This window comes from Clinocottus analis, unplaced genomic scaffold, assembly GCF_023055335.1.
Source record: "Clinocottus analis isolate CAN_PGR_092001 unplaced genomic scaffold, fCliAna1.0.p SCAF_1, whole genome shotgun sequence".
In the NCBI taxonomy this organism is placed as follows: domain Eukaryota; kingdom Metazoa; phylum Chordata; class Actinopteri; order Perciformes; family Cottidae; genus Clinocottus; species Clinocottus analis.
In genome coordinates, this window is record NW_027175820.1 from 1,680,225 (window position 1) to 1,705,159 (window position 24,935).

Genomic DNA, 24,935 nt, shown 5'->3' on the forward strand with positions numbered 1-24,935 from the left:
CCTGATTCACCGAGACCGCGGCTCATTAAGCAGCCGGCTCCCGACACAGAAATACACACTGAGGCTGCAGCCTTCTGAGTAAGAAGCCTCAGCAGCGGCGCCGAGTTCAGAGGAGAAACAAGGAAAGGATAACGGGGGACACAAGTTTAAATCTGTCATCAAATCTGTTATTATTACTCAAAATGCTTCAGCAGTGAAGATAGACCTCAGTAAATCCAGCAGAATGTGTAATTTACTTGACCTCTGATCGCGTGTCTCCTCTTATTGAGGTTATCTTTTATCAGCATAAATCATTCGTATGATCCAGTTTGAATTGTGGCTTGAATTACACATATTCATCATTATAAAACGTCTCCTTTTGTCCTAAGAGGAAATCAGGCCCTTGCCGGCGGCGGTGAGGCTTTAATAAAAATGTTATCCCACATGATTTCACTCCTGACCAGACAGGTCCACACCAGCTGTTGAGAGCACGTTACATGACACCAAACTAATCTGGGGAACATGCCTGACTGTATTTTATTGGACATATTTTATTTTTTTTAATTCTGGGAGGAATCAGGGGAGCAGCATCTTGTTTATTGAGCTGGTGACGTTTAAATGCTGTGTTTTAAAGACCACTAAAACAACAACATATGACATTAACAATAATTAGATATGTTTTTTTTAAAATATACCGTGTGAACCACACAGGTCATATTGTAGGGCTTGACTTTCACGTTTTTTAGGGGTCCAGGAGTTCCCGTCTCACTTCCTGTTTCTGTATTCCTTGTCGGTATGAACGAGGCCGAGCGAAGCGCTGAACCAGAGATATGTTTTAGGTTTAGGACGGGGTGCAAAAGTAATACACACAGAGAGAAAAAAAAAAACTGTCTGACAGAGAAGAAGTACTGCAGCATCACACAGCCCTCGGGGGTACGACGTGTGTGTGTGGGTACCTTAAATAGGACACCCCCTCCCCAACACACACACACACACACACACTTATGGTGAGCGATCTAACAGAGCTGGAGAAACAGCAGCCATTCTGGCCTACATTGGCTGAGGCTCGGGTCACTTTGTCCATCCAGCAGCGGAGGACGTGAGCGTACCACGAGCAGACCATCAGCAGGTTTCATAGCTTGTGAATAGAGATGATGATAAGCAACATTCCCGTTATTTTGTCTTCGAGTGAAAACAAGATAAAGTGATTGTTCCAAAAAAAACCAGCCCCAAAAGGGCTCGATGGGCGACACGTGAGACAGGACATACCATCCAGGAAGTCCACATGGTGTGTGAGTGAGACGGTTTAACAGACACCATAACGCTCCACAGCGGTTTGTAAATCTATGAGAAAGGACTTTAAAACTCTCTCATCATAGAAGACCGCGACACACATATATTCCCAACGTCCAACGTCCGACTCACCTTCTGTTGCTGCAACTTTTGCTCGTCCAGGTCCACGTCCCTCACTGGTTCTGGCTCCGGAGACCCCGGCGGCCCCTCCCCCACCCTGTCGCCGTGGACCTGGGAGGAGGCGGAGGAGGAGGCGGGGGAGGAGGGCGGCATGGATGGAGAGGAGGAGGAGGAGGCGTCTCGAGGGTGCGCCGGGGACGACGATGGAGAGGGGGCGCTCGGGGCAGGAGGAGGAGGAAGCAGAGCGGCGTCGGTGGGGTGGTCACCGCGGAGGCGCAGCGCCTCCTGCCGCAGGGTCTCGCTCTCCGAGGCCAGCTCCTGCCGCTCCCGCCGGACGCTGGTCAGCTCCTTGGTGAGGGTGTCCAGCCGCTGCCTCAGCTGGCGGACCTCGTCGCGTGCACGATTGCGCTCCGAACGCACCTGGGTGAAAGAAATCATAGACAACACCTGGTGAACAAATTATACCTGCAGCCAGTCGGTTTCTCTGAAGGACTTCCAGCTTGAATATACAGTTTCACCAGTAATAAAACGATGCAGACATTACTCAAACAGAAGGTGACTCAAACAGGAGGAAATCATTTGTTGGGGACTATTTTCAGTGGCGGATTAATACCCATTCTAACACAAACACAATACTTGTTAGAAGATACGTTCACTGTTGGTTTGGATCTTTGGTTCAATATAGAAAAAGTTTAATTTTTCTGGTATTTAACTTGGACCACAGTGCCTTGAGTCTTTAGAAAACCTTTTCTTGTGTTGCTTTTGAATTAAAATCCAAGTGGGATTTCCTAATGCTTATTAAATTAAATTAAAATGTATGAACATCGTTTGTGGGAGGCCCCTACACATCCACAGCTCATAGAACGAAAGTCCCTTGAGATAACTAAAATAATCCTTACTCAAGGTCAACGTAGTAGCTTTTTTCCCCAGAGCTTTCAACATCCTCACAGTCTTTGTTAGCAGCTGAAATTGGCGCTTCAGAAAAGGATTACTTTTGTCCTCGACTCATGTCATGTTTAGTAAATCACGAGACAAAATAGTTTCATTTCAGCCTTTTTTAACTCTTCTTCTAATCTGTTTTTTTGTTTGTTTATTGTTCATCTTTGTCAAATGGGCTGCACTAAGTCACAGCGTCGCAGTCTGCTCGCCCACCTTGCTCCACTTCTCTCTCCAGTTGGCGGTGCAGTCCGACCACCACCTCATGGTCTTCTCCATCTGCGCCGCTCGGGCCCGAGCCTCCTCCAGCTCCCTGAGCCTCAGCTCCTCCCTGCTCTCCCAGTCGGCCCCGGCTCCGTCGCCCAAGGCCCCCAGGGACCCCAGCCCGAAGCTTCCCAGCCCCGGCGACAGCAGCAGCGGGGGGCTGGAGCTGGGGGTCCCTCCCGTGGGGCTCGGGGTGTGCGTGAGGCTGTCCGGGGAGCGGATCCCCCTGTCGGAGCCCAGACCCAGGCTGCACAGCAGGCCGCTGCCGGCCGACTTGCCGCCGTCGGACAGGTGGGGGCTGGGGGTGTGGTTCATGGTGGAGGGGCGGTGGTGTGGACCAGGATGAAGGAGGAGGAGGAGGGGAGAGACGGGGGGTTTAGGAGACCGTCATCCTCTTCAGCCCCGGATCAACCTGGAGACAGGGACACAAGGGACAGGAAGTGAAGTCACTACGTTGACAGAAGAAACGTTGGACATATATTTGAGGACAAAATGTTGATCAGGCGGTAAAGGAATCTTTGAAAGAAAAGAAAATGCACACGCACACACACTGCCCGGCCTTTTGAGAGGAACCTTTCAGAACAAATGGCCTTGAGAACAGATGACTCTGACAGATAGAAACTTAAAAGACTCGGTGTCGATGTCCAAGAACTCTCGCTGGGGCCGGTAATTATTCCAGCGAGAAAAAAGATGAACTTTTACACTTCATGCACATCCGGTCCTCTCTTTCACAGCTTCATCTCTGCCTCTCTCTACATTCCTACAGAGCCTAAACGCACCACGGAAAAACTACACTGACAAATCAAATAATCCTCAATGATGATGACACATTTTACGGTTTGATCGCCACATTTGGCAGTTTTTTAAATATTTTTTTAACATCACTAGTATTGGAAACATTCCCCAGCTGGCTCAATCAGGAACAGACGTATGAAATGTGTTCACAACTATTAATGTTAAGCTCAAGCTTCTGTAAAAACATACACCTGGAAGTGTTCTGATTAAAGCCTTAACTCCAACCAGCTGACATAATATGAAAAAAATGTTGTGCTGTTAAATACTCAATAAATCTCAGAACAATGCCTGCAGTAATAAATCTAAATCCAAATGAAGCTTTTGCTGGCGCAGGATTGTCTCCAGGCGGAAAGCCGAGTGAAGCCAATGCGGATATGTCTAAAAACCTGCATTCTCTCTACTGACCATCAGGGGGCGACTCATCTAATTGTATCGACGTGAATCTACTTCTCTCTTGATGTATTCCCTCAGTAAACATTGTGAACATGAGATTATGTCTCAATCTTTAGTTTCAAGTCTTCTTCAATACAGCATGATGTTCATTCAGTAAGTTATGGTCATTTAGAGTCAAACAGACTGTAAAGCAGGGCATGCTGTGATTGACAGGTCGTTGAAATTGGCTCCACAATAACAGTGCGATGACTTCACGATGACTACGTCCACTTCCTAAACACAGTCTGTGTTTGTCCCTTTAGTGATGTCACCTTTATAAGCTCATAATGTCCACTTTGTGTTTACAGGTTGCCCCTAAGTGGCCAAGAATAAATACATCTATTAATGCAGCTTTAAGTGTAACATATCAGATTTTACAAAAATGCTATGAAAAATATTTTTGCAAAGTGCGCAGCAGTGAACGCCGTCATCCACACTGGGTGTGACATTTAGACCACCGCGCCTCTCTCACCACCATGTAGACTCAAAACAAAAATACTTTTCACTCACGCTGTTTTAATACTTTATAGTGTTCCCTTAGTTCAAATACAGTCTCTGTTTTATTGTTCTTTGGTGTATCGTGATAACCGCGTTTGCCATGTAATCTCCCCCCAGGGATCTGTGGGCGAGCTCTGATCTTATCTCTGCAGTCGGTGCCAAGGTTTGTGGTTTGAGAACTAATACACAGTCTCCGGCTGTGGCGAGGTTGGCCTCCAGCTCTCTGGGCCAAGAAAAGCTCCGCTCCTTCCCGTTTCCTTCCTCCTCCTCCTCCTCCTCCTCCTCCTCCTCCATCTCCTCCTTCTCTTCCTCCTCTCCCGGAGAGGCAGAGGGGAGTTCCGGAGGAGATCTGCAACTGTGGGGACAACTCGCGGAGAACCGGAGGATAAGAGAAGTAAATGAAGGAGGTTCATCATTAGCAGCTTTGTGAAGAGTAAAACTACTCAAACATTGTTTGTTTTGCACTTATGTTGACTTCTTATATTCAAGAAAAGGTCTAGGTTCGTCTCATAGATGAATGGTAAAAGCAAGATTACTTTGACACGCAAGTATCTGACGTGTATGTTTAGCTGGAATCAAAGTAAAATGTCTAGATTATCCATCTGTTGTCTGATGGATCCGATCCGTCTGAGACGCTGAGGTTGGAGCTGTAGAGGAGCGACGGCAGGCGAACGCCGAGTTGAAGCAAAGTGTGTGTTTGTGAAGGATTTGAGGGGATTCCCTCGGGGTGTTCCTGAGACGCTCGCGAGAAAAAAAAAGAGATGGAGAGCACACCAGAAAGCATAATGCCTTTTGGCAGCGACAAATAAAAGAAAATATCATTGGAACGAGGCGTGAACAGCCACAGAAACACTGTGACAGACGCATCACAGGGAGGTACAGCAACAAAGGAAAAACTACTCTGAAAGTGTTGAATGTCAAGCTTTAGTGAAACCTGTGTGAGTTGTGGGAACCAACGGCTGGGGAAAATGCAGACGTGAAGATAATAAGATTTCGGGCATTCAGGCAGACTGGGTCATGAATTTTTGAAAAGGGATCAGTGGATGAAATGTGAGCGGCTGCGATCGGCTCCTCGCCGCTGTGCCGAGAGACAAAAAGGTGATCGGTCCAACCGATCTGGCTCTCTGTTCACAAGGGACGCACGACAAGCAAAGGCCGTGACGATCGGACTGACACTCACACTGCAGAATCCACAACACCCACTAACATCTGGCTTTTGTCTTGAGTGGGAAAGGTCACAATTGGCATTCACTCCAAGAACAAATGACTCTGCAGGAGTCAAAAGTGCTAATCAGCTCCAGATGCAATCGGCAGTGATGGAAACGAGACACCCGGGTGGACACTTAGCTTTAACTCATCCATTTAGAGCCAAAAAGACCATAAAGCAGAGTAGGGTGTAGGGTGGGACTACCGTGTGATTGACAGGTAGCCCCCACAAGAGTCCTACCTTGTGATTGACAGGTGGCTACCAGAGTCTTACTGGTTGCAGGAATCCATGATGGCGTCAGCCATTGATGGCGAACTGGATGCTTCAAAACCGCAGTTCACAACAACGACAACTACTTCAACTAATCATAGACAAAACCTCCCAGAACCCACTGACAGAAACAGTAATTTTACGCCGCTGATTCATTGTCAAAAAAAAAGAGAAGTAACATTTTCATTGTTTACTTCTCGTGTTTGCCAGCGTGTCCATGATGTCGAAAGTGACACGAAAAACAGAACGCCAACCAGTCTATTTCCTATTTTTAGCAGGTTGTCCTGTGTTTAAAGTATGAAGTATTTTGGTAGAAAGGAGAAAGTAGGAGCATATCACGCACACACGCACACACACACGCACACACACACACACACACAGCTGTCATCTTGCTATATTAATTGCATTTTTCATTTCAGAATCAGAGACCCGTGGAAGCCTTGGAATAATGCGAACACATGAAACAAGTCGCAGGCTCCAGATGCTAAATCCACACTAATCACATCTATAAAGAGTAGCGCACAACACACACACACACACACACACACACACACACACACACACACACACACACACACACACACACACACACAGACAGAACAGCCTTCCCATCTGGCGGTGCTACAAGAGCATTGTGGAGAAAAAAGGGCCACAGAGAAATAATGTTGATCCAGACCTTAGAGAGATTTTTCGTGAAACTTTTTTTAAGAAGCCACAGTTTTGGTATCATTTTATAAAAGAAAAATGAAAAGGTCGGACTTCCTCACCTTTATTAGAAGCAACTAAAGCCACAGCAAGGAGTCAAAGATGTCCGTCAACATCCGTGTTAACGCCACGCATGTGTTTGAAGATCTGGATTCAACGAGCGGCTGTGCCCCGTTGGTTAAAAGATTATAACTCACATAAATCATTCACAAATATGAATTTTATAGGACCTAGCAGACAAGCTGACACGAATCAGAGGGAGTATAAACACAGCCGATGGTGATGGAGAGCTTCCACTGACGGGGTTTCCCTCCCACACACACACACACACACACACACACAGCCAGCTCCTCAGCCAGAGAGCAGCCGATGAAGAGAGGAGAGGAGAGGAAAGGAGAGGAGAGGGCCTCTTAGCATGTTCGTATACATCCACATCACGTTGGAATGTGTCCCTGATTGTTGGCATGCGCTGACTTGCAGTGGAGCTTCCTCTGCTTCACCGCGCCGGTACCGCCGCTCTCTGCGAGGGGCGTGTGGTGTTTTATGTCTGCTGGTGCAGCAACTACATCACCCAGCAGCACCGGCGACATTTGTGTGGAAACATAAGGAGAGAAGGGTTCATTGGTCAAGTCATCGGCAAGTAACACAACAAAAGGTCTCACGCGCGCTGACAAAGCGTTCACTTTTTACTATGAGCATGTTGCCGCTTCAATCCATAGTTCAGAATCCCCCCCTTCACTTTTTAATCTGGAAAAGATTAAAATTTCCAGCATCTTGAAATGACTAGTTTTCAGAAAAGCAGACAAACGTCACACTCAACAAACTGTGGACCAGAGAATAAGGCGGGACCTTCGATATCATTTAAATTCATAGTTTTGAGAAACTTAAGTAACTCGTGATGAATACGTGATGAAATAGTCTGCTTCTGTAGGTCAGATATATATATTTAGCAATATTTATGGAAACATAAGTGTCAGAGCCGACTCGGTATTGGCAGATATGAGGACCAATTTTTTTTTAAAGAAGAAGAAAAAAGAAACACTTCTGCATTTGAAGTGACTTTGGTGGAAATAAAAAAGACCACAAAATCATAACTTCAAGTGCAATGTCGCAGTTATGTCAAGACCAAACTATAATTCACAAGATAAAGTCAGGCAGAAATAAATAAACGAGAATTTAAGTCTTGTTTCACACATTTCAAAGATCTCTTCAGTTATTTCAGCCCAAGATTTAAAAGAGTTGCAAACGGGGCTTCTGCTGGAGGTGCAAGCTGTTTCCTCTTCTTTCCGTATCCCTTTTTTTTTGTGCTTCTTCCCAATGTTCCTTCCGCCTCACAGATTGCCTCTTTCTTCACCCTCCATCACCATGGGGGCCAATAAAATGCACCAGCCGGCCGGCGGGCCAAGCCGCGGGGCCATAAACTCTTTGACGGGACATCTGTCCTCCCCGGCCGTATGTTACACAGCCCCAAACTCTGACAACTTCTGCTCTCGTATATTCAACGTTATAAACAAGTCGTCAGACCGCACTTGACCCTGTGACCTTCTACCCTCAGCCAATCCTCACCCCCACCACAAAAACACACACCACTATTTACTGCCTGCCAATGCAAATGTCTGCTTATCCTGCTGAAATGAGCGACGATCTGAGCAGAGGGGTCACAGCCGAAACACAAAAAAACACCCTTTTGGGCCACGGCGCTGATTTACGTGAATGTGAGCAGAAAGAGATGGGATTTAACGAGGGATTTCTCCCCAGCCACCCAGTGCTAGCCAACATTTATGAGCGCGTTGCAGTGACTCAGTGTGCGCGCTCTTTTGCTCTAAATGAGAACCAGCTCTGGAGAACTCGCTGGCTCGGTGGGGGCTTGTCGGGTTCAAAGAAAGAAGAAAGAAAATAAGAATCACACTTTGTATCTGACTCACGGGCAGCTGAAACGTTGGGTCAACGCTGCAAGAGCTCCCGCTGTTAGGTTTCAATGGCAGTTTACAAAGTAAATGTGGATCCCCATCACAGCTCGGTTCATGCAGATGAAAGCGTTTTATCGGACGCCGGCTCCGCAGTTCAACGCTTGTCCTCTCGTGAGATTGAGTCTGAACGACGCAGAGTTGTATCAGTGCAGACGATACGAGAAGAAGGGATTGCAGTGCTGCGTCTCTCGGGGCTAGTTAGCTTATGGTGTCATGTAAGTATGAATAGCATTTTTGACAACTGTTTTTAGCATCAACTTTGAGATGTGTATCTCAGGAGATGCAATGCTGGGGAATCGACTCAAACCTGTCGCACGTTCTCATTTTCCATGTCTGCCATTAAATAGCTGGAGTCTCGATAGACCCACCGTGGTTACATGAAGTTGAATCGATCTTTGCTGGAGGTCTCACCGCGGCCCTCACTTGGGTCGCTGTGATCATTTTCCAGTGTTTTCCATTTGTATCGTCATCGAAGGGAACCACGCTCCTCTTTTTTTCCCACCGACTCAGGGTCCGGACTGAGTTAGTGGCTTACGACACCAGAGAAAAAACACACGGCACATGTGAGACGACCTACATTGAAGATGATCCATGAACTGCACCTAATTGAGAACATACAGTCTCTGATACTTTGAAACAGCCTAAAAATGACGGAAACAAGTGACTCACAAAGACAATAAGCCAACATCCAAGAAGTCTGAAGTCACTGCAAAAACACTCGTCCCTGGATCTGTCATTTGCAGCTTCTTTGGATGTGCAGGACAAAGCCTCTAGAAGCCGCTCCATGATATAAAAAATGGCTGACGGTACAATTCTTTGCCTCGGATGCAATCTTAATCATTTCAGCTCTGGCTCCAAAACTTCTACATCAAACCTCTTCTCTTTCCAAGTCGTGGAGAGTTCTTGAAACAGAGCCAGTGGGAGATTTACAAACATCAAAGGAGAACGGGAGATTTTTTCATTTTTTCTTCCCAACTGAAATAACTGAATCTTTCACAGGAAGAAATCTATATATGTGGGCTTGTAAACAGTCTGCCATGTGAGACGCCTCGTCAGGCACGATTGTCCTAATTACGCTATCAAAGGAAAAGATCAGAGATATTTCAGCTGTGAGAAAATGGAACTGGCAGGGCCTCGATCGTAACTCACTCCAATGCTGCACAATTTACAGAGGAGCACCTGAAGAAATGTCCCAGCTGTGATCCGCTAATTATCCAGTCTCGCTCATGGACCGCGTATAGTAGGAGGCGGACGTAGTTATTGTGACGTCCCCCTTCGGTTTGTGAACTACACTTTTTGAAGCCTTGAGTTTGACGATTAGGCCATTGCTGCTTTTTGCAACCAATGAACAGAAGTGTTTGCAATGTGGAGGAGCGACATAGAGACGCTGTATTCGCTCTGGTAGCGACAGCGACCTGCAAATCTAAAGCAGACCCTGCTTTATGGCCTGTTTGACTCTAAATGGACCATCATTTACTAAATGAACGTCATGCTGTATTGAAGAAGACTTAAAACTAGAGATTAGAGATCATAAACTCATGTTTACTGTGTTTACTGAGGTAATAAATCAAGAGAGAAGTAGAGTCATTTTCTCATAGACTTCTATACAATCTAAATCTTTTTTGCAACCAGAAAAGTCGCCCTCTGATAGTCGCATCGTCTTCACAGACGACAAGTTGAACCTTTTTGTTGAATTAACAGGAGCAGCAATCGGACAAAATGCCGCCTAGTGCATTACTTTGTATATTGAACACAACTTTTACCTTTTAAATGTCAAGCTGGATGATAAGATCCTGTCTTAAAACACATGCATCTGTTTCTCACACTGGACTGGGTCACATTTCTGTGCCTTGAGTAGTGCCTTGAAATTGCTTTTTATTGTCCCACCAACCGTTACACACCTAAAGATTTTTCTTTAACTAACATTTATAACAAAGAAGGATGGAAAATGTTTGACATCTTTGCTTGAAAAACGAGTGAAACAATAAATCGATGAGCAAAACAGTTGGTGGCTCTAATGGTGCTAGTATCCAGACTCTGGATGCTAATGGGGTAATTTTATATATCTTGCCATTACATTTTTGGCCAAGGTCTGGGTAAGTTTTAAAAGAAACATTCTTTCACGTCATTTGGCTCAGGTACGTAACTGTCTAAGACTTTCACTTACTCAAGTGGTCCAAAGTCCATTTTAGTTAATGAAGTTGGCTCAGCGTCTATTTCCTCTGAATCGGGGGTCTAGTTATATTTTAAAGGCAAAAACAGACACACAGATTGGGCTATTTCTATTCCAAGAACAGCATTTTAAATATAATTAATGACGGTTTCTTTGTAGATTAGGTTGCCGTTGAGGCTTCTGGGAATGTCATTAGACATGCAGACATGAAGCAAAAGTATTGGATGTGTGTTTTGGACCTGCTGGTGGTGCTGCAGGAAATTTTAATGGAATCATCAAAGTCAGTGGGGATCTTGAATGTCGGTGAAAAAATCCAAGATGATAAATCCAACGTGCCGCGCCGGTAGCCGGCTAAAACAAAACGAAAGAAGGATGCTGAGAGCTTTGTAACTAAGGGATGGCAACCATGCCATATGTACGGTAGTCAACGGTTAGAGACAAATGTTTTTAATCTTGTTTTAAAGCACGTCAAGAAAGTTTCAGTTTATTGTAAAACTGTGAAAACAGACAACAAAATGATCTGTTTTTTAAAAACGGCGACTTCGCCGTCTCTATGTAGTGCCACTGGGCAAACAATGCCAAGTAGTCTCAAAGCTTTTAATCAGATGAGCTGTTATTTACCCGCCACATACCTATGACCGCAGCAAACAGCTAACAGCAAACAGCAAAGTCAGCTTGTTAGCAGGTAAACAAGAGAGTCTTCACAACCTTATTAAATTGTCTGTGAGACTCTAAACACTGACTGTCCGACTTTGGAAGCTACGGTCTTTGCATGCTTTGCTCGATGAAACACACACACACTGCGTCTTCATAAACGTCTGCGGGGAGAAAATATAACAAGAGAACTTCATCTCCCATGGGGCCCCAGGTGCAGCGAGAGGCTCCAGTGTAGCAAATTATACAGAACATTCCTGAAGCATGACTCCACCGGTCCCACACACACACACACACACACACACACACCACATGGTCGCACACAGCATACGCCCTTCATGCCAATAGAAACGCACACAAACTCAAACATGAGCTGCACTCTGCTCAGGGTGTGTTTGTGAGTCAGAATTACAAATCTGCAACTTTTTGCGTAGTTCTATGAAAGCAAGCGACAGAGACAGCAAGACTGTGTGTGTGTGTGTGTGCATGTGTGTGTGTGCATGTGTGTGTGTGTGTGTGTTTTGTCCTTGTGCTTAGGTAGTGTCAGTGTGTCAGAGTGTCCAGCTCAGCACAGGCAGCTGGTGAGGTATCACATTGCCATCATTTATTCAATAGGACCTAGATAGACAGAGAGGAGTGAGGAGAGGATGAATGGGGGAGGTGACGTCAGCTGATGCAGGAGGAGGAGGAGGAGGAGGAGGATAGATGGTGGCCTGAAGACAGGGAGACACTTTCCACAACTCTATCTTTACAGTTTGGGGCATGTGAGCCGCCCTTGGATTGGATGCTGTCAACAGGCATATTTCCACCCCGAAAAAATGTAGAAAAGTAATTTAGTAAAGTTTGCGTCCACAAACAGTCCACTGGATTCCTTCAAACCCATCTCTAAGAGCTACCATGGATCAACTACGGTCTGTGACACCGCTAATCGCCATCATTGTTGATCAATATTGAGAGCATGTTTATTTATCGCAATCATTCATCGATTTTAAAAAGGGACAAAACATAATTTCATTGCATTCTTCCATCAAAATAACCAGAGCACTGTTTCACTTCCATGTAACGCCACATCCTGCTAAGCGCCAACGTCGTAATCTATGAGCTGATTTAGTTGTGGGAAGCGCTAAATATGTGATTAAGTGTGCAGCCCGAAACATAATGGCCACACCGACTGTATTTTTTATCAAACACAAGTTATCTATGCACCATCGTTTATCCTCTCACTGTCACCTTCATCGTTCTCATCATCATTATAACGTGAGATTAGTGATGCTTTTTCTACATGCCTCCGACGTTGAGGAAGCAGGTTGAGAAGAAAAAACTGCATTTCTGCAGGGCACAGCAGCTTCAAAGCTTCTCGCGCTGAAAAAAGAGGCAAAAAGAGAAGAGAGGTTTGCATAATGTGTACAATTTGGTAAATAGACCCAGCTCTTCTTCTTCTTCTTCTTCTTCTTCTTCTTCACTGAAGCTGCTGAGGAGACGATGATGACATTACAGAACACAGATGGAAAGAGATATCGGGGCATAAAAAGAGATGAAAGACCTCTACAATGAAACTTCACATCGACTGGGCGAAGGTATACTGGCATGTCTGGGCTGTACTCCTCGCTTCTTGTATTTATTATATAACAAAACAAACAAATAAAAAATCTGCTAGTCATTCATGGCAAAAAACACAAATACATAAACAAAATCCAGACTACTGCTTGGTTTGCTAAAACATGTCATCAGTAAGGAAAAGTATTCATCATTTTAAATATTCTTTTCTTTTGTTTTTTTTAACTATTAAAGCTCACTCTATGATGCAATCTTTACATACAAATAAGAATATCATTGTAATGCCCTCTTGGCTTTTTGTATAAACCTATTGCATTTCACTTTCTAAAATGACTAGGCTCTAAAAAACAACAGTACCAAAAAGTGGAGGATGATCTTGCAGACTAACACTTTGAGCATGTGACTATTCCATGGACATTTTTTCATTTTTTAAACAGCCATACTTTGCCTTGACTGATACTGTGACTTTTAGGCTCTGGTCTAATACCGTCTGAGTAGCCTGAGATGACCAGGAATTAGTCTGGCGCTAATCGTTTCCCACAAGGAAGCAGAGTTCACAGCCCGTGTGACACAAAGCCCAGTGTGGAACAGCGGGATAGAGAGGGTTAACGGGCTCTAATGGGGATCAAACCACTTTTTAAATGCAAGCCAATCAGCCAAACAAGCTTACACTGCAACACACACACACACACACACACACACACACACACACACACACACACACACACACACACACAAGCTTATGCAACGACTTAAAGGGCTTCAAAAAGGGGGAATGCGAGTGTGTGAAAGACCTAATATCTTCTCCTCCTGCAACCAGGAAACAATGGACAATATACATCATGCATTGTCTCAATATCAATCAAGACTATGCAAATGGATGCGACTGTAATCGCCATTTTGGTAAATGCCCCGTCGCCTCGACTGCTTCTCCTCCTCCAAGCGTCTCTTCCTCGCCGAGGAAAGGAATCGAGGAGACAGTGACACGTAAGGAAAAACGCTCAAGGGAGTCGGGGAGGCATGTGACACTGTCTCCTCGATCACGGCTCAGTGTGACCAGGATAGCAACCGAGAGCAGCAGACTGTCTGCACGTTACGAGATACAAACAGATTGTTCAGTGTGCCGGAAAAGTTATTTAATACGTCCCAGAAATATGAACCAAATGCTAGTTAGAATACACCAGGATGTTTTACTACACCACTTTGTAGTATGCTAGCGGCATGCTTTTCTTGGTTTGCACGAGAAATATGAGCAAGAGGTTCAAAGAGGGTCAAAGTCCCTCGTGCCATCTTATGAGGAAGTAGTACGTCCCAACTGAATGCATGTGCATGCATGCATGTACATGCAACAGTATGTACTCTGTAAGAACAGCTGCAGTATGCATACAAAGCATGTGATGTGGAATACAGCTTGTCTTTCCAGCAGGGAAACGGAAGCTTTGACAGTCTCCAGAAGCACATGTGCAGATGTACTCTGCGTCAGTACATAGCCAGAGCCCTGCTGTTAGCACATTATCGCCGGCCCTATATATATAGATGATCACGTGTTGCATTTACTGCCACTGGAACGTGGATTAATTACACAGTTTTAATGTTAGCCATCACAGTGTGAAATAAGTTTTTGCTGACAATCGTTATCTATCAATATTCAGTAAAATATGCGATCTCTGATGTCCTATTGTAAACAACCAATCTCTGGTAAATTTGACAGGAGAGCTAGTAATGTTAGCAACAACGCTAACGGCCAATGAACTCTGTTTTGTTACATTATGATGCGTTCAGGCTCTGTTCATTGAAATAGAGAACTTGTAAAATGTAGTGTTGGTGAGGAACATTAGACTTGAAAATTAGAGATGAATTATGAGTCGTTAAACACTACAACTAGCTCTTAGCAGCATATAATACATAATTAAAACGACCAATGACAAGATTTGTTTTCATCAATAAAAATACAATCTTCAATTTGCGATATCATTTGAAATATGTTTTTATGAAGTAATAAACCCTACAGATTACTACAACAACGTAAAAGGCCGGTTTGACGAGCGTCATAATCAAACCTCAAATGGATCTGTATCTGCCAATATCTTCATAATCGGCCATTAGTATTGTTGGCCAAAGACACGGATCAGATGTCTCGAAAAGTCATATTTGCTCCCTTTTTTCCTTCGTGCTGATTCGATCGGTGATTCGATCCGTGACCCTGGTCCGTGTGATGCGATCTGGACCGTGAGCTTTATGATCCGTTGCGCGGCTAGCCGCAGGTTAGCTTAGAGACGCGCAGAAAGCTGCAGACAGAGGAGTTTGAGAAGGATTTACTTTATGGGTTGTAAACACATAAAGCCTGCTGTCATGCTGAGTGTGCAGATGAGGGCGGAAGGGCCCCCTAAGGGGCCATTAATTACACGGTGCTTTGAGGTTAATTAAGCGTCGGGCAGGTGAGGAGGAGAGGTCAGGCCCGAGTCGTACATCACAGGAGACACGGCCTCTCTGAGCTGCTGACATTCACACGTCGCGCTCAAGACCGTTCATTCGAATCGTATTCTGAATCACGACATTTAACGCATACTGAGTTCTGTCGGCCAAACTCAGATCTTAATGCAGCCACGTCGTGTAATATATACATTCTTATGAACTAACAGCAAACACCTCCTTTTGCCTGTTCCCCGTCCACTGAGGTTTGTACGTCACCATTCAACCTGACCTTTTGCATATCCATTTTGGACTTTGGAGCTGGGTGGGCACTAAAAGGTAAAGAAAATCACCTGCACAAACACAATTATGCCGATTATGGCCTTCATGCCTTTTACATTTTGTCTTAAGAAGTGGAATAAAAGGACGGAAATGAACAAATATATAAACAGGATTCTTTTACGCTGTGTTTGTGGGAGGAAATAGAGCTCATGTGTTAAGTTAAATTCTGCCATTAAGTTATATTTTCTTGCATTTTGCAGACAAAATGTCAAGTTTCTCACAAGCCAAAACTCTGTTTACCTACGCTAACACATGGCGCAATCATTAAGCTTAGTTTATTAAACAAAACTTTACCACACCATGAAGCTCTTAGAGAAACGTTGCTTAATACTAGTAAGGGAATAGGACACACTTGAGATACAACTTGGCAATGAGCGGCAACAGATATACTCTGAACCTGCAACTGGTTCCAAGTCAGATCAAACTTAACTCAACCGGACTAAATCCTTAAAATGACTTTCTCCGACTTGGAATCCTGATGCGATCCAAACTTAAGGTTTCTAATCAATGAAAATGAAATGATACATCTTGAAAACAGAATACACATTTCAGGGCAAGTGGTCTTAATCAATAAAATGGTGTTAATGTCATAACTTTCATGCTCCACAGCAGTGTAACCTGTTTGTTCCTTCTGTTGCAATGTAGACAGTTGTCGGTTAAAGCCATAAAGACTGAGATAAGAGCGCTCTTTACAGGCGTGTTATTGGAGCGGAGATGGATTAGAGAACCTGATATGACCTTTGTTTCTGTGATACCCCACAGACGCACGTGGGTTTGGTGTCGTCTGAGCAACAGCAGGTGCAATTGAGCGTTAAAGCCGAGTAAATCTGTCTGTGAGCCCAGGTGGGGGAGTTGAAGGGGGGGCGGTCCACTCCACACACACACACACGCACACACACACACTACTTTGTACCTTCATAAGGCAAGGACCATGGGTTTCGGTGCAGACCCATGGTATTCACCGCTCCAAATGGAGACAATGCCTGAGCCTTTCTTCAAAAACAGACAAAACAAACGCACCCTGGCATATATAATTGTAGCCGTTCTTCCTCAGCAGATGCAGTTTAACGTTCTCCATTTTTTGGAGGGAACATTCCATCTTTACATGATCTTTTTTCCCCCAAATCCCAATCAGAGGCCTATAAAATTGTCCGATCCAACCTTAATGTTGATCAAATATATGTGTGAAACTTGGAAATAACCACTATACCACTTCATCACTTTGTACAAGCTACTTCCTCCCTACACTGGAGGTCCTGGGACAAAAAAATACTAAATGTATTCGCTTAAGTATACAATCCGTAACCCTGCTTTTATAGATGGAGAGAGATATTAATTGCCGTTCATGCTGTATTGAAGAAGACGTGAAACTAGAGATTGAGGCCATAAAGTCAGGTTTACAATGTTTACTGAGGGAATAACTAAAGTCTTTGATGCAATCAGACTCGCTGATTGGCTATTAAAAGGAATGCAGGTTCTGAAAATGAGAAGGCGCTTCTTCGATGTTTTCTACATGTTTTTTAGCTTGTGATGATTAGTGTCGAGTCCGACGCTGGGGAATCGATACATTTTTGACATCCTCGGTGTCTGAATTGGTGTGGAGGATCAATGTTTGTCATTGAGATGAGCGGCACAGACAAAACGCGGTAGAGTTCTGTATGGAAAGAGTTGGATTGTGATCGGCTTTAACATCTTCACCGGCACGGATCCATTCAAATACTGATCGGCCCTGATATAGATCCTCAGATTCGGCACATTAAAAGCCCAGGAAAAAAAAGAAGCATGCCACAGGCCACGACACATCCTCCCTGCTGGCGCCAGTTACCATTATCTGGTTGAGGCCAACAGCCAAGTCAGGCTACCGAGAGGGAGCGGACTCCAATAAAAGGTCTAGAAATATATCCATGTAAAATGGACCATTTCTGTATCTTTGATCTGCATAAAGTCAGCAGTCAGGACTGCAATAGTGACGCAAGGAACTTGTAAAGACTTTACCCACTAACCACAGGCAAAGGTTTAACAGGCACAGTCAAATTGAGGAACTTGTAAAATAGACCTTAAAAACAGAGGCTTGTTGATTTTAAGCTTGTTTTTGAGGGGCTGCTTCATCGATTGTTGATTAATGAATCAGAGATGCTATGTTCATGTTCCTGTCAGAACAGTTGAACTCGGCAAAAGCCTTTGACAATTTCCGAAATGATGAAGGTACTTACAAATGACACAGTGGTACAACATGTAAACCATACTTTGGGTTTTCATTTTGACCTCTTTACTTAACACTTCTTTCAACTTATGTTTTGTTTCTTTTTGCAAAATGTACCAAAACACCGGCAACGAAGAAGATTGTGGGTAGATAATAAGACTAAACGTGGAACACAATTTAAATCAGACCATCTAAACTCAAAATAAATCTGGTTTGAATTGACATCAAACACTATTACTAAGCTTGTTTAGTAGATGTTTAGCTAAAGGTGATCTATTGAAGGAACCGTAAAGTGCATCTTTACATGGATGGTAAAAACTGCACTAAATTAAAATACTATTAACTTTTTCAGCTTATAAAGATTTCATAAACACTTACTGATTGGTTTGGGATACTCTCAAATAAATTGCTCCCAGATGTAAACATTTGACTGGACTGAAAACAAATGATACAAAGCAAAATAAAATCATGCAACTAAAACAATATCGAACGTAAAGAAAACCTTTGATGTTATCTCTGCACGTTCTGCTTTACGAAACAAACTTTCCTCTCAAGGCTCATTTCCACACAAAATGCAGATGTTGCACCTTTACGACGCGTTTAAAAGACATCACCTCGCTCCTGGAGAGTTTTAACTGACTGTGCAGTTCTGGGAATGTTGGTCTGATAGCGCAACAAACACACAGCTCCATACTGCGACCGATTGCGACCGCATTTATGAGATTGCATTGATAATTGTCATCATGGGGCGCCCTCCCCTTACGGCACATGATGGCCTACGCACAGCGCGTGATGCCCGCGTACACAACAGTCTGTGTTTTGTAAATGATTCTTCGGTCCACAGATGATTATATTGAAGAGCAAAATGAGGAAAGGAGGAGGAGGCTGGTTGAGAGGGAGATACAGCGAGAGGTTCCAGCTCGGACGCCGCTGATGATGAAAGTGCAGATTAAGACCAAAAACAGGGAATTCAGTGGCAGAGTTGGTCTGAAGCCGAGCAACACACTCGATGGCAAGCCCGAGACAAATTGTGATGGGCAGTTCTGTCACGTTTTACGAAGCATTACTGAGAATGAGCAGGAAATCATTTCTGGTTGCAAATTTACAACAACAAAAAAGAATAGTTAGAATTTTGGGCGGGAATTTCATTGAATATCAACTCCAAATATCAGTAAAACAAAACATAGTAGGAGTATGAATCTGTCCTTTTGTCCAACCAAAACTAGGCCTAAAAAAACAGATGTGGTGGGGGTCAACCCCACCAGTCGGCCATCTGCTGCTCCTATTCTCTACATCTGGAAGACAGATAACTTGGAGGCCACCAGAAGTAGCCGATGATGATGTCATCCGACGGTTCCACTGCAACAGGAAGTCTGTCTGCATGCGTGTGCGTTTGTTGCGTGTGTGTTACAGGTGAAGTTATGACTACTGCCTAGTTCAGGAGCCTGGTAGGAGAGCGTATACTTTTTTTAAAAATCACGCACGCAAACACGCGAGCAGTCTCGCTCTCAGCGAGAATCACGTCATGAGAAAACGCACGAACGCACAGTTTGAATGCATTTGGGGAAGAAAAAAAGTTCCAGTGACAGGAGCGGACCAAAGGCATTCCTCTGCTTGCTCTAACTCAACCTCTGCTGCCAGCCATAATTACCAAGTCCTAAACAAACAGCTAAACATAGACACACACACTCCCTCCTCCAAAGAATGACACGCCGCCTTCCCTCACCCTGCAGCTCTGTGTTTTTTATTTAGCTTGATAAACCCTCCATGCCACAGGAGTTTTATATGCATTTACACCGGTTCGCTAACGCTGGGCGTGTGACCCAGGGTCACGTCAGCTCACAGGACAACTGGCACAGTCGACAGAGAGAGATATATTAATTGGCAATGTTATAGAAGAGGATTAGGGCGACTGAGTCCTGAGTTCTTTCTAAGATTAAAAACATAACTCATATAAAAAATTGTATACATCCCTAATCCTCTCCCATAGAGGATACATCAGCTGGTATTTTGTAGGGATCCGCTGCGCTAGTTTGTGGGACCTTTGGCTTTCTCTAATGCAGATGAATAGAAACAGATACGTTATCTTCCAAAAATAAAGAGTGTCACTCATAGATCTGACCATAGACTGTAGATACTGCAGATTACCATGAACTAACCTCCGCAATTGAAGAGGAGGGATTGTAATTAACTGTGAACTTATCTGATCAAGCGCCCACGACCACTTACGCAGCCAAAGCCCCCCCGCTTGCTGGACCGCGATTACGAGAGCGTGTGAACCCGAGGTAGGTCTTCTTAAAAAGAAGCGAGAAAAAAGAGAGAGCGAGGTGGCCTGGATGCCGAGAGGAGAGCAAACAGTGTGAGGGGGATTGGAATGTGTTGGGAGCAGCTCGGGGGTGACTGAAGGTACACTGTCGGCCTGGCACGCTGGCTGCCAGTCACTGACCAGCTGCTCCTCACTGAGCAAATATGACAGCATTCCACTTCCTACCACGGCGCCGCGGCTCTCGACTGCACATTTCTGGTCTCCCAATTAGTGAAAATGCACTTCCTGATGCAGACGCAGACATGAAGACACCGTTTGAGTGGGAAAAGGTTGACGCGATGGGACTTAAGGGACGCGTTGGAGCAGACCGAGGCAGAGGAGGCAGAAAGACTCGGGTCCTCTGGTTTCGCCCTGAGTGGCAGCGGGCGGAGCGAACAAATTAGAGGATGTGGATGTCCCAGACAGGAAGACAGACAAACAAAAGGACTGCCGGACTGACACGGGACACAAACTGGAGAGACCAACCCCCCGACTATAGTTTGCCAAATCTGAAAAAAAAATCCCTGTAAAAACAAGCATGGTCTGTGTTCACAAAGGACTGGTATTCAACACGCAGCGATACCGTCGCAGCTCCACCGATGTGAGGAATTTTATGCTTTTTTTTAGTTTTTTACATGATTGAAAGCGGCATGTCTTTGGGATTTGTACAGTTTGAACAAACGACAAGAAGTTATCACCGTGATTTTGTTTTATTTTTCTTTTATTAGTGACAGATTTGTGTGAAATTGTCGTGATTAGCGTTTGAATGCTCTAGTTCTGGCCAAGAATAGAACGGGTTTCGTGAGGTTTCACATTGAGCTTCGAGCACCGAACTCTGAATCAGTCTCTCCTTGAGTTCAGGTTGATTCAAAATTTGAGAAGCATAACGCCGACGTGGAGGAATAATGACATACTTTAGGAGGCATGTTAGCTTCTCAAACCACAATAACCGATCCTTACCTTTCTTCTTCGATGTATCGGCTCATTAGCTCTCAAAATATCGATCAGTGGAGCCCAGTTTACACATAAACAGTCTATCTCAAAGACAAAAAAACACACAGACCAGACATGGTGTCTGAACCAGGAGCACATGGCTCTTGCTCTTGTCTTTTGCTTTCAGAGAGGCGTTGTTTCCATGACGACCACACACAGAAGTCATCCCTTGCAGCATGCGCGTGCGTCGTCCACGGCGGTGAAACGCGCGTGCAGGTTTTACGAGAGAGACGGGTGGCTTCTGTTTTTTCTTTTTTTAACATTTCAAGGCGAATAAAGCAGACCGGATTGAGTCAAACAGAGGACAGGTGTGTGTGTGTGTGTGTGTGTGTGTGTGTGTGTGTCTGTGTGTGTGTGTGTGTGTGTGTGTGTGTGTGTGTGTGTGTGTGTGTGAGAGAGAGAGAGGGTGACGATGAGGAGAGGAAAGCGAAGGCTGACTGGGGCCGTCACACCAACAACGGCGCGGAAACGCAGTAACACAGATGGTGCCGGCGGCTGTGCGCGACCATGAAGGACACTTTGAGGCGGCGCCCCTTAAAGTGTCCTTTAACCTTTTGGAAACCGTGCGCGAAAATCCTCCCACGCCAATTTTAAGTCCCAACATGCCCCATTTAGGCAATCTTTTGGAATAAAATACGTAATATTTTTCCATTTTTGAACCAAACGACACAGTTTTTTGACTGAAACTCCTTCCTAACAGGCCAAGACATTGTTTTATTGTGATTTTAGTTGCAGATTCTGGTTCTTTAGGTCCTAATCTTTTCAAAAAGGTGTCTTATTGACCGCTTTAGGAGGCATTTTTGGGGAATCTGGCTCATATCATGCTGGATGTTCATAGTTATTATCAATTTTTTTTTTTTTGCAGATATACATTTTTTTACAAGACTTTGCTGAACAAATACATACAATAAACACAAGTATTGGAATTAATTTTGGGTTCCTACGACAACTCAAACAGGGAAACGGAGGTCTAGAGACAACATTGGTTCCACAGATTTGAACAGGTTAAAGTCCCTTCCACCTGCCTCCTGTTATATTTCTGTTTGTTTGATTCTCCTTGCGTGCTGAGCCTGTTCTCCATTCCTTCATGCGGTTTGGAGATGATTCACTGACACTTGAGAGTTTGTACCACTTCCACACAAAAAAACAAGATGCAAAAGGTTCTGCACCACTCGATCGCCCAGGAAGCGGGTCTCCACTCTCGCTGAGGTGCCGGCCCTTTTTCTCTGTGGTCGCTGCAAATATGTACAGAAGCTCCGCAGCGGAGACGGTTGGTCTGCTGGGCCGATGCAGCGGGGGTGGGGGGCGACAACTACACGAGAAGAGCGACAATCACGATCCGTGCTCGAGACCACCCGGAATGTTGCAATAGCGAAATATCAAAACAAATGCTTATTCTCCTGTTGCTGGAATGCGAGGCACAAACAGACGACTCTGTTCAGACGGGAGTGGTTGGGGTGAATTGTTCTGAAATGGGAGATTGGTACTTGCATTTATTTAGGGGTCTGACAAACTGGAAAAGTGTGGGACTTCCTGTAATTGTTTATTCTTTTTTTCTCTTTTGTTTTATTGCAGAGCCAAAATGTTACAAGGCCTCAGGATTTGATGTGAAATGCGAACTGAAGGGAGGACTGCGACTGCTGATTATCTTCATTATAGATTAGTCATTTGGTCTGTGGCCCAAACTCAAAATCTGAACAATACCGAATCTGTCTAGATTGTTTTGTTGAAGTATTAGAAGTACGGGGCCACGGAGATGTCTACCTTTTCAATAAACAATATAACGGAACTGTGTGTTGCTTAAAGTTTTAAAAAAAAACAATTGTCTCTTTCCTGAAATGATGGGGTCACTAAAGATGATCCACAGACCTGTTGGGAGCCCTTTCATGTAGGAACAATGGTTAAAAGACAATGTTGATAATTCCAAAACTAGACAAATCACACCAAAGTTAAGAGGAAACATTTCAATGTTCTGTCCCTTTAATCCCAAAGTAAGGCCAACGAACGATCCAATGTTGGCTCTGTCTTTTGGCTTGATAATCAAAAGCTTTCTGTCGCTTGACAGTTAATTAATCGACCAATCGTTTCAGCTTTAATTTGAGAAGAATGCTGACACACTTTTGGCTCAATTTTATATTGGTTTTGTACTTTGCTTTTTTTTAGTCATTGCTCATTACAGTAAGGGGAAAGCGCCATACCCTCCATAAAGGGCTGAGTATCGTTTCAAAATGTTCACTACGACCGATATGAAGATGTGGAGTTGGAGCATTTATTCAATACTTTTCCATCCCCCTCTTCTCAAATGTACCAAATGTTTTCATTATCTACAAGTAAATCAAGTTATAAAACTTGAAAAGTTTGCTCCCCGAGAACCCAAGACCTCATGAAACTCATTCAGGCAACCTGCTCTCTGTGCATACCGTGTTCCTACCGCTTCATAATACTGATATGATATGTATAGAAGTTTAACTGGGAGACTTCCGCTGGATCCCTTCTCTGGAGAAGAGTCACCACCACTCTGGTCTTGCAGATGCCTATTACCGAGTGACATTTCATATGTCTTGCGAATGATCTTTGACAACGCAACGGCAACAACGTTTACTTTAGCCGACTTGTGGAGATCAACGGTGATTACCTGCCGCTGATACAATCTGCCACTCAGAGCGTGAACTGAAATACGAGACGATGGTGCCACAGTTTTTCACAATGGCCCTTCCCGTGGAGGTCTTGCAAGACGCCTCGCCCTGCGACTGGAACGTTACACACACCTTGCTGGGCTGAACCCTGCCACTATTCCTTTGTGACACAATCCACGTGAGGCTGACCCCAACACGACCACGACACAGCACAAGAAGACCACGTCTCAGTGCTCAACAACAAGTACAGGTGGTTCACTGGGGTTTCCCTTAGTGACATCTTCTGGGCTCTGCAGCTACGGGTAAATGCATCCTTCGGTGAAGCCATTGGGGTTACAGTTGTTCTGTATGAACAACTGTAAATATATATATATATGTGTGTGTGTGTGTGTGTGTGTGTGTGTGTGTGTGTGTGTGTGTGTTTTGTATTGTCTCTTATGATTTAGGCAGCTGGGACATTCATATAGTCAGGATTTCTGGAGGAGCCAATCTGACCAGAAAGGGGTTCCCCCACTTTGGTACAGGCTGCTTTTCTGGAACTCAGCCATTTTCCCCTTATTGCAGGTAGTTACACATTTACAACAACAACAAACGAGCTAAACATTTAAAAAAGTAAATAAGATACGAGGGAAGAGAAGAAGAAGAAACAACCCAGTGTGAACTTTAAAGCGACTGCAACAGTCAAAAGTGCCTTTTTCTTTGTATCAACAATGTGTCAGACATACCGGGAGACGTCACGGATAAAGCAGCGGAGAAAGACCCAACTATCTCCTCCCGACACGCGCGGCTCTCTGTCCGTTGGTTGTTAAAACACAAAATGCCGTTGCTTGTGGGGAGAAAATAGGAAGAACGAGATGATTCTCGTGTCATTTGACACCAGTGTGTCTTTGAAGCAGCGGACTCAGTCAAACTATCGGCGGCGGTGACAACAAACGCAGAGGAGAACGTACCGTAGAGGAAGCCCCGGTGGAGACGGTTCTTATGTCCGCCTGGAATACGTGTCTTAATCCCGGCAGACCTGCAGAAGGTTCCCCTCTTTTCTTTTCTTTTTCTTCCAGCAGCCGAACCTCAGTCTGCTAGCTGCTCTCTCTCTCTCTTTCTTTCTGCTTCTTTTTTTTTCCTCCACTGTGTTCTGGATGTAAAAAGAAGAAGAAAAAAAAACGTCGTCCTCGCGGAGGAGAGAAAACGGGC

The 24,935-nt window shown here is 44.5% G+C and overlaps 1 protein-coding gene across 2 annotated transcripts in view; it reads right to left on the bottom strand.

Moving 5' to 3' along the window:
* The window catches only part of ccdc102a (coiled-coil domain containing 102A), a 46,762-nt gene extending 21,847 nt beyond the window's left edge, over positions 1-24,915 (bottom strand). The window contains exons 1-3 of one of the 2 annotated variants that reach the window (XM_068576272.1): positions 24,695-24,915; positions 2,545-3,004; positions 1,405-1,812 (exon numbers count right to left, since the gene is read on the bottom strand). In XM_068576272.1, the coding sequence (XP_068432373.1) occupies positions 1,405-1,812; positions 2,545-2,907 (771 nt within the window). In that variant the 5' untranslated portion in view covers positions 2,908-3,004; positions 24,695-24,915. Of the gene's footprint in view, positions 1-1,404; positions 1,813-2,544; positions 3,005-24,469; positions 24,626-24,694 lie in introns of those variants that run through there. The other variant, XM_068576279.1, reaches the window with a different exon arrangement.
* Between the last annotated feature and the right edge of the window lie 20 nt (positions 24,916-24,935).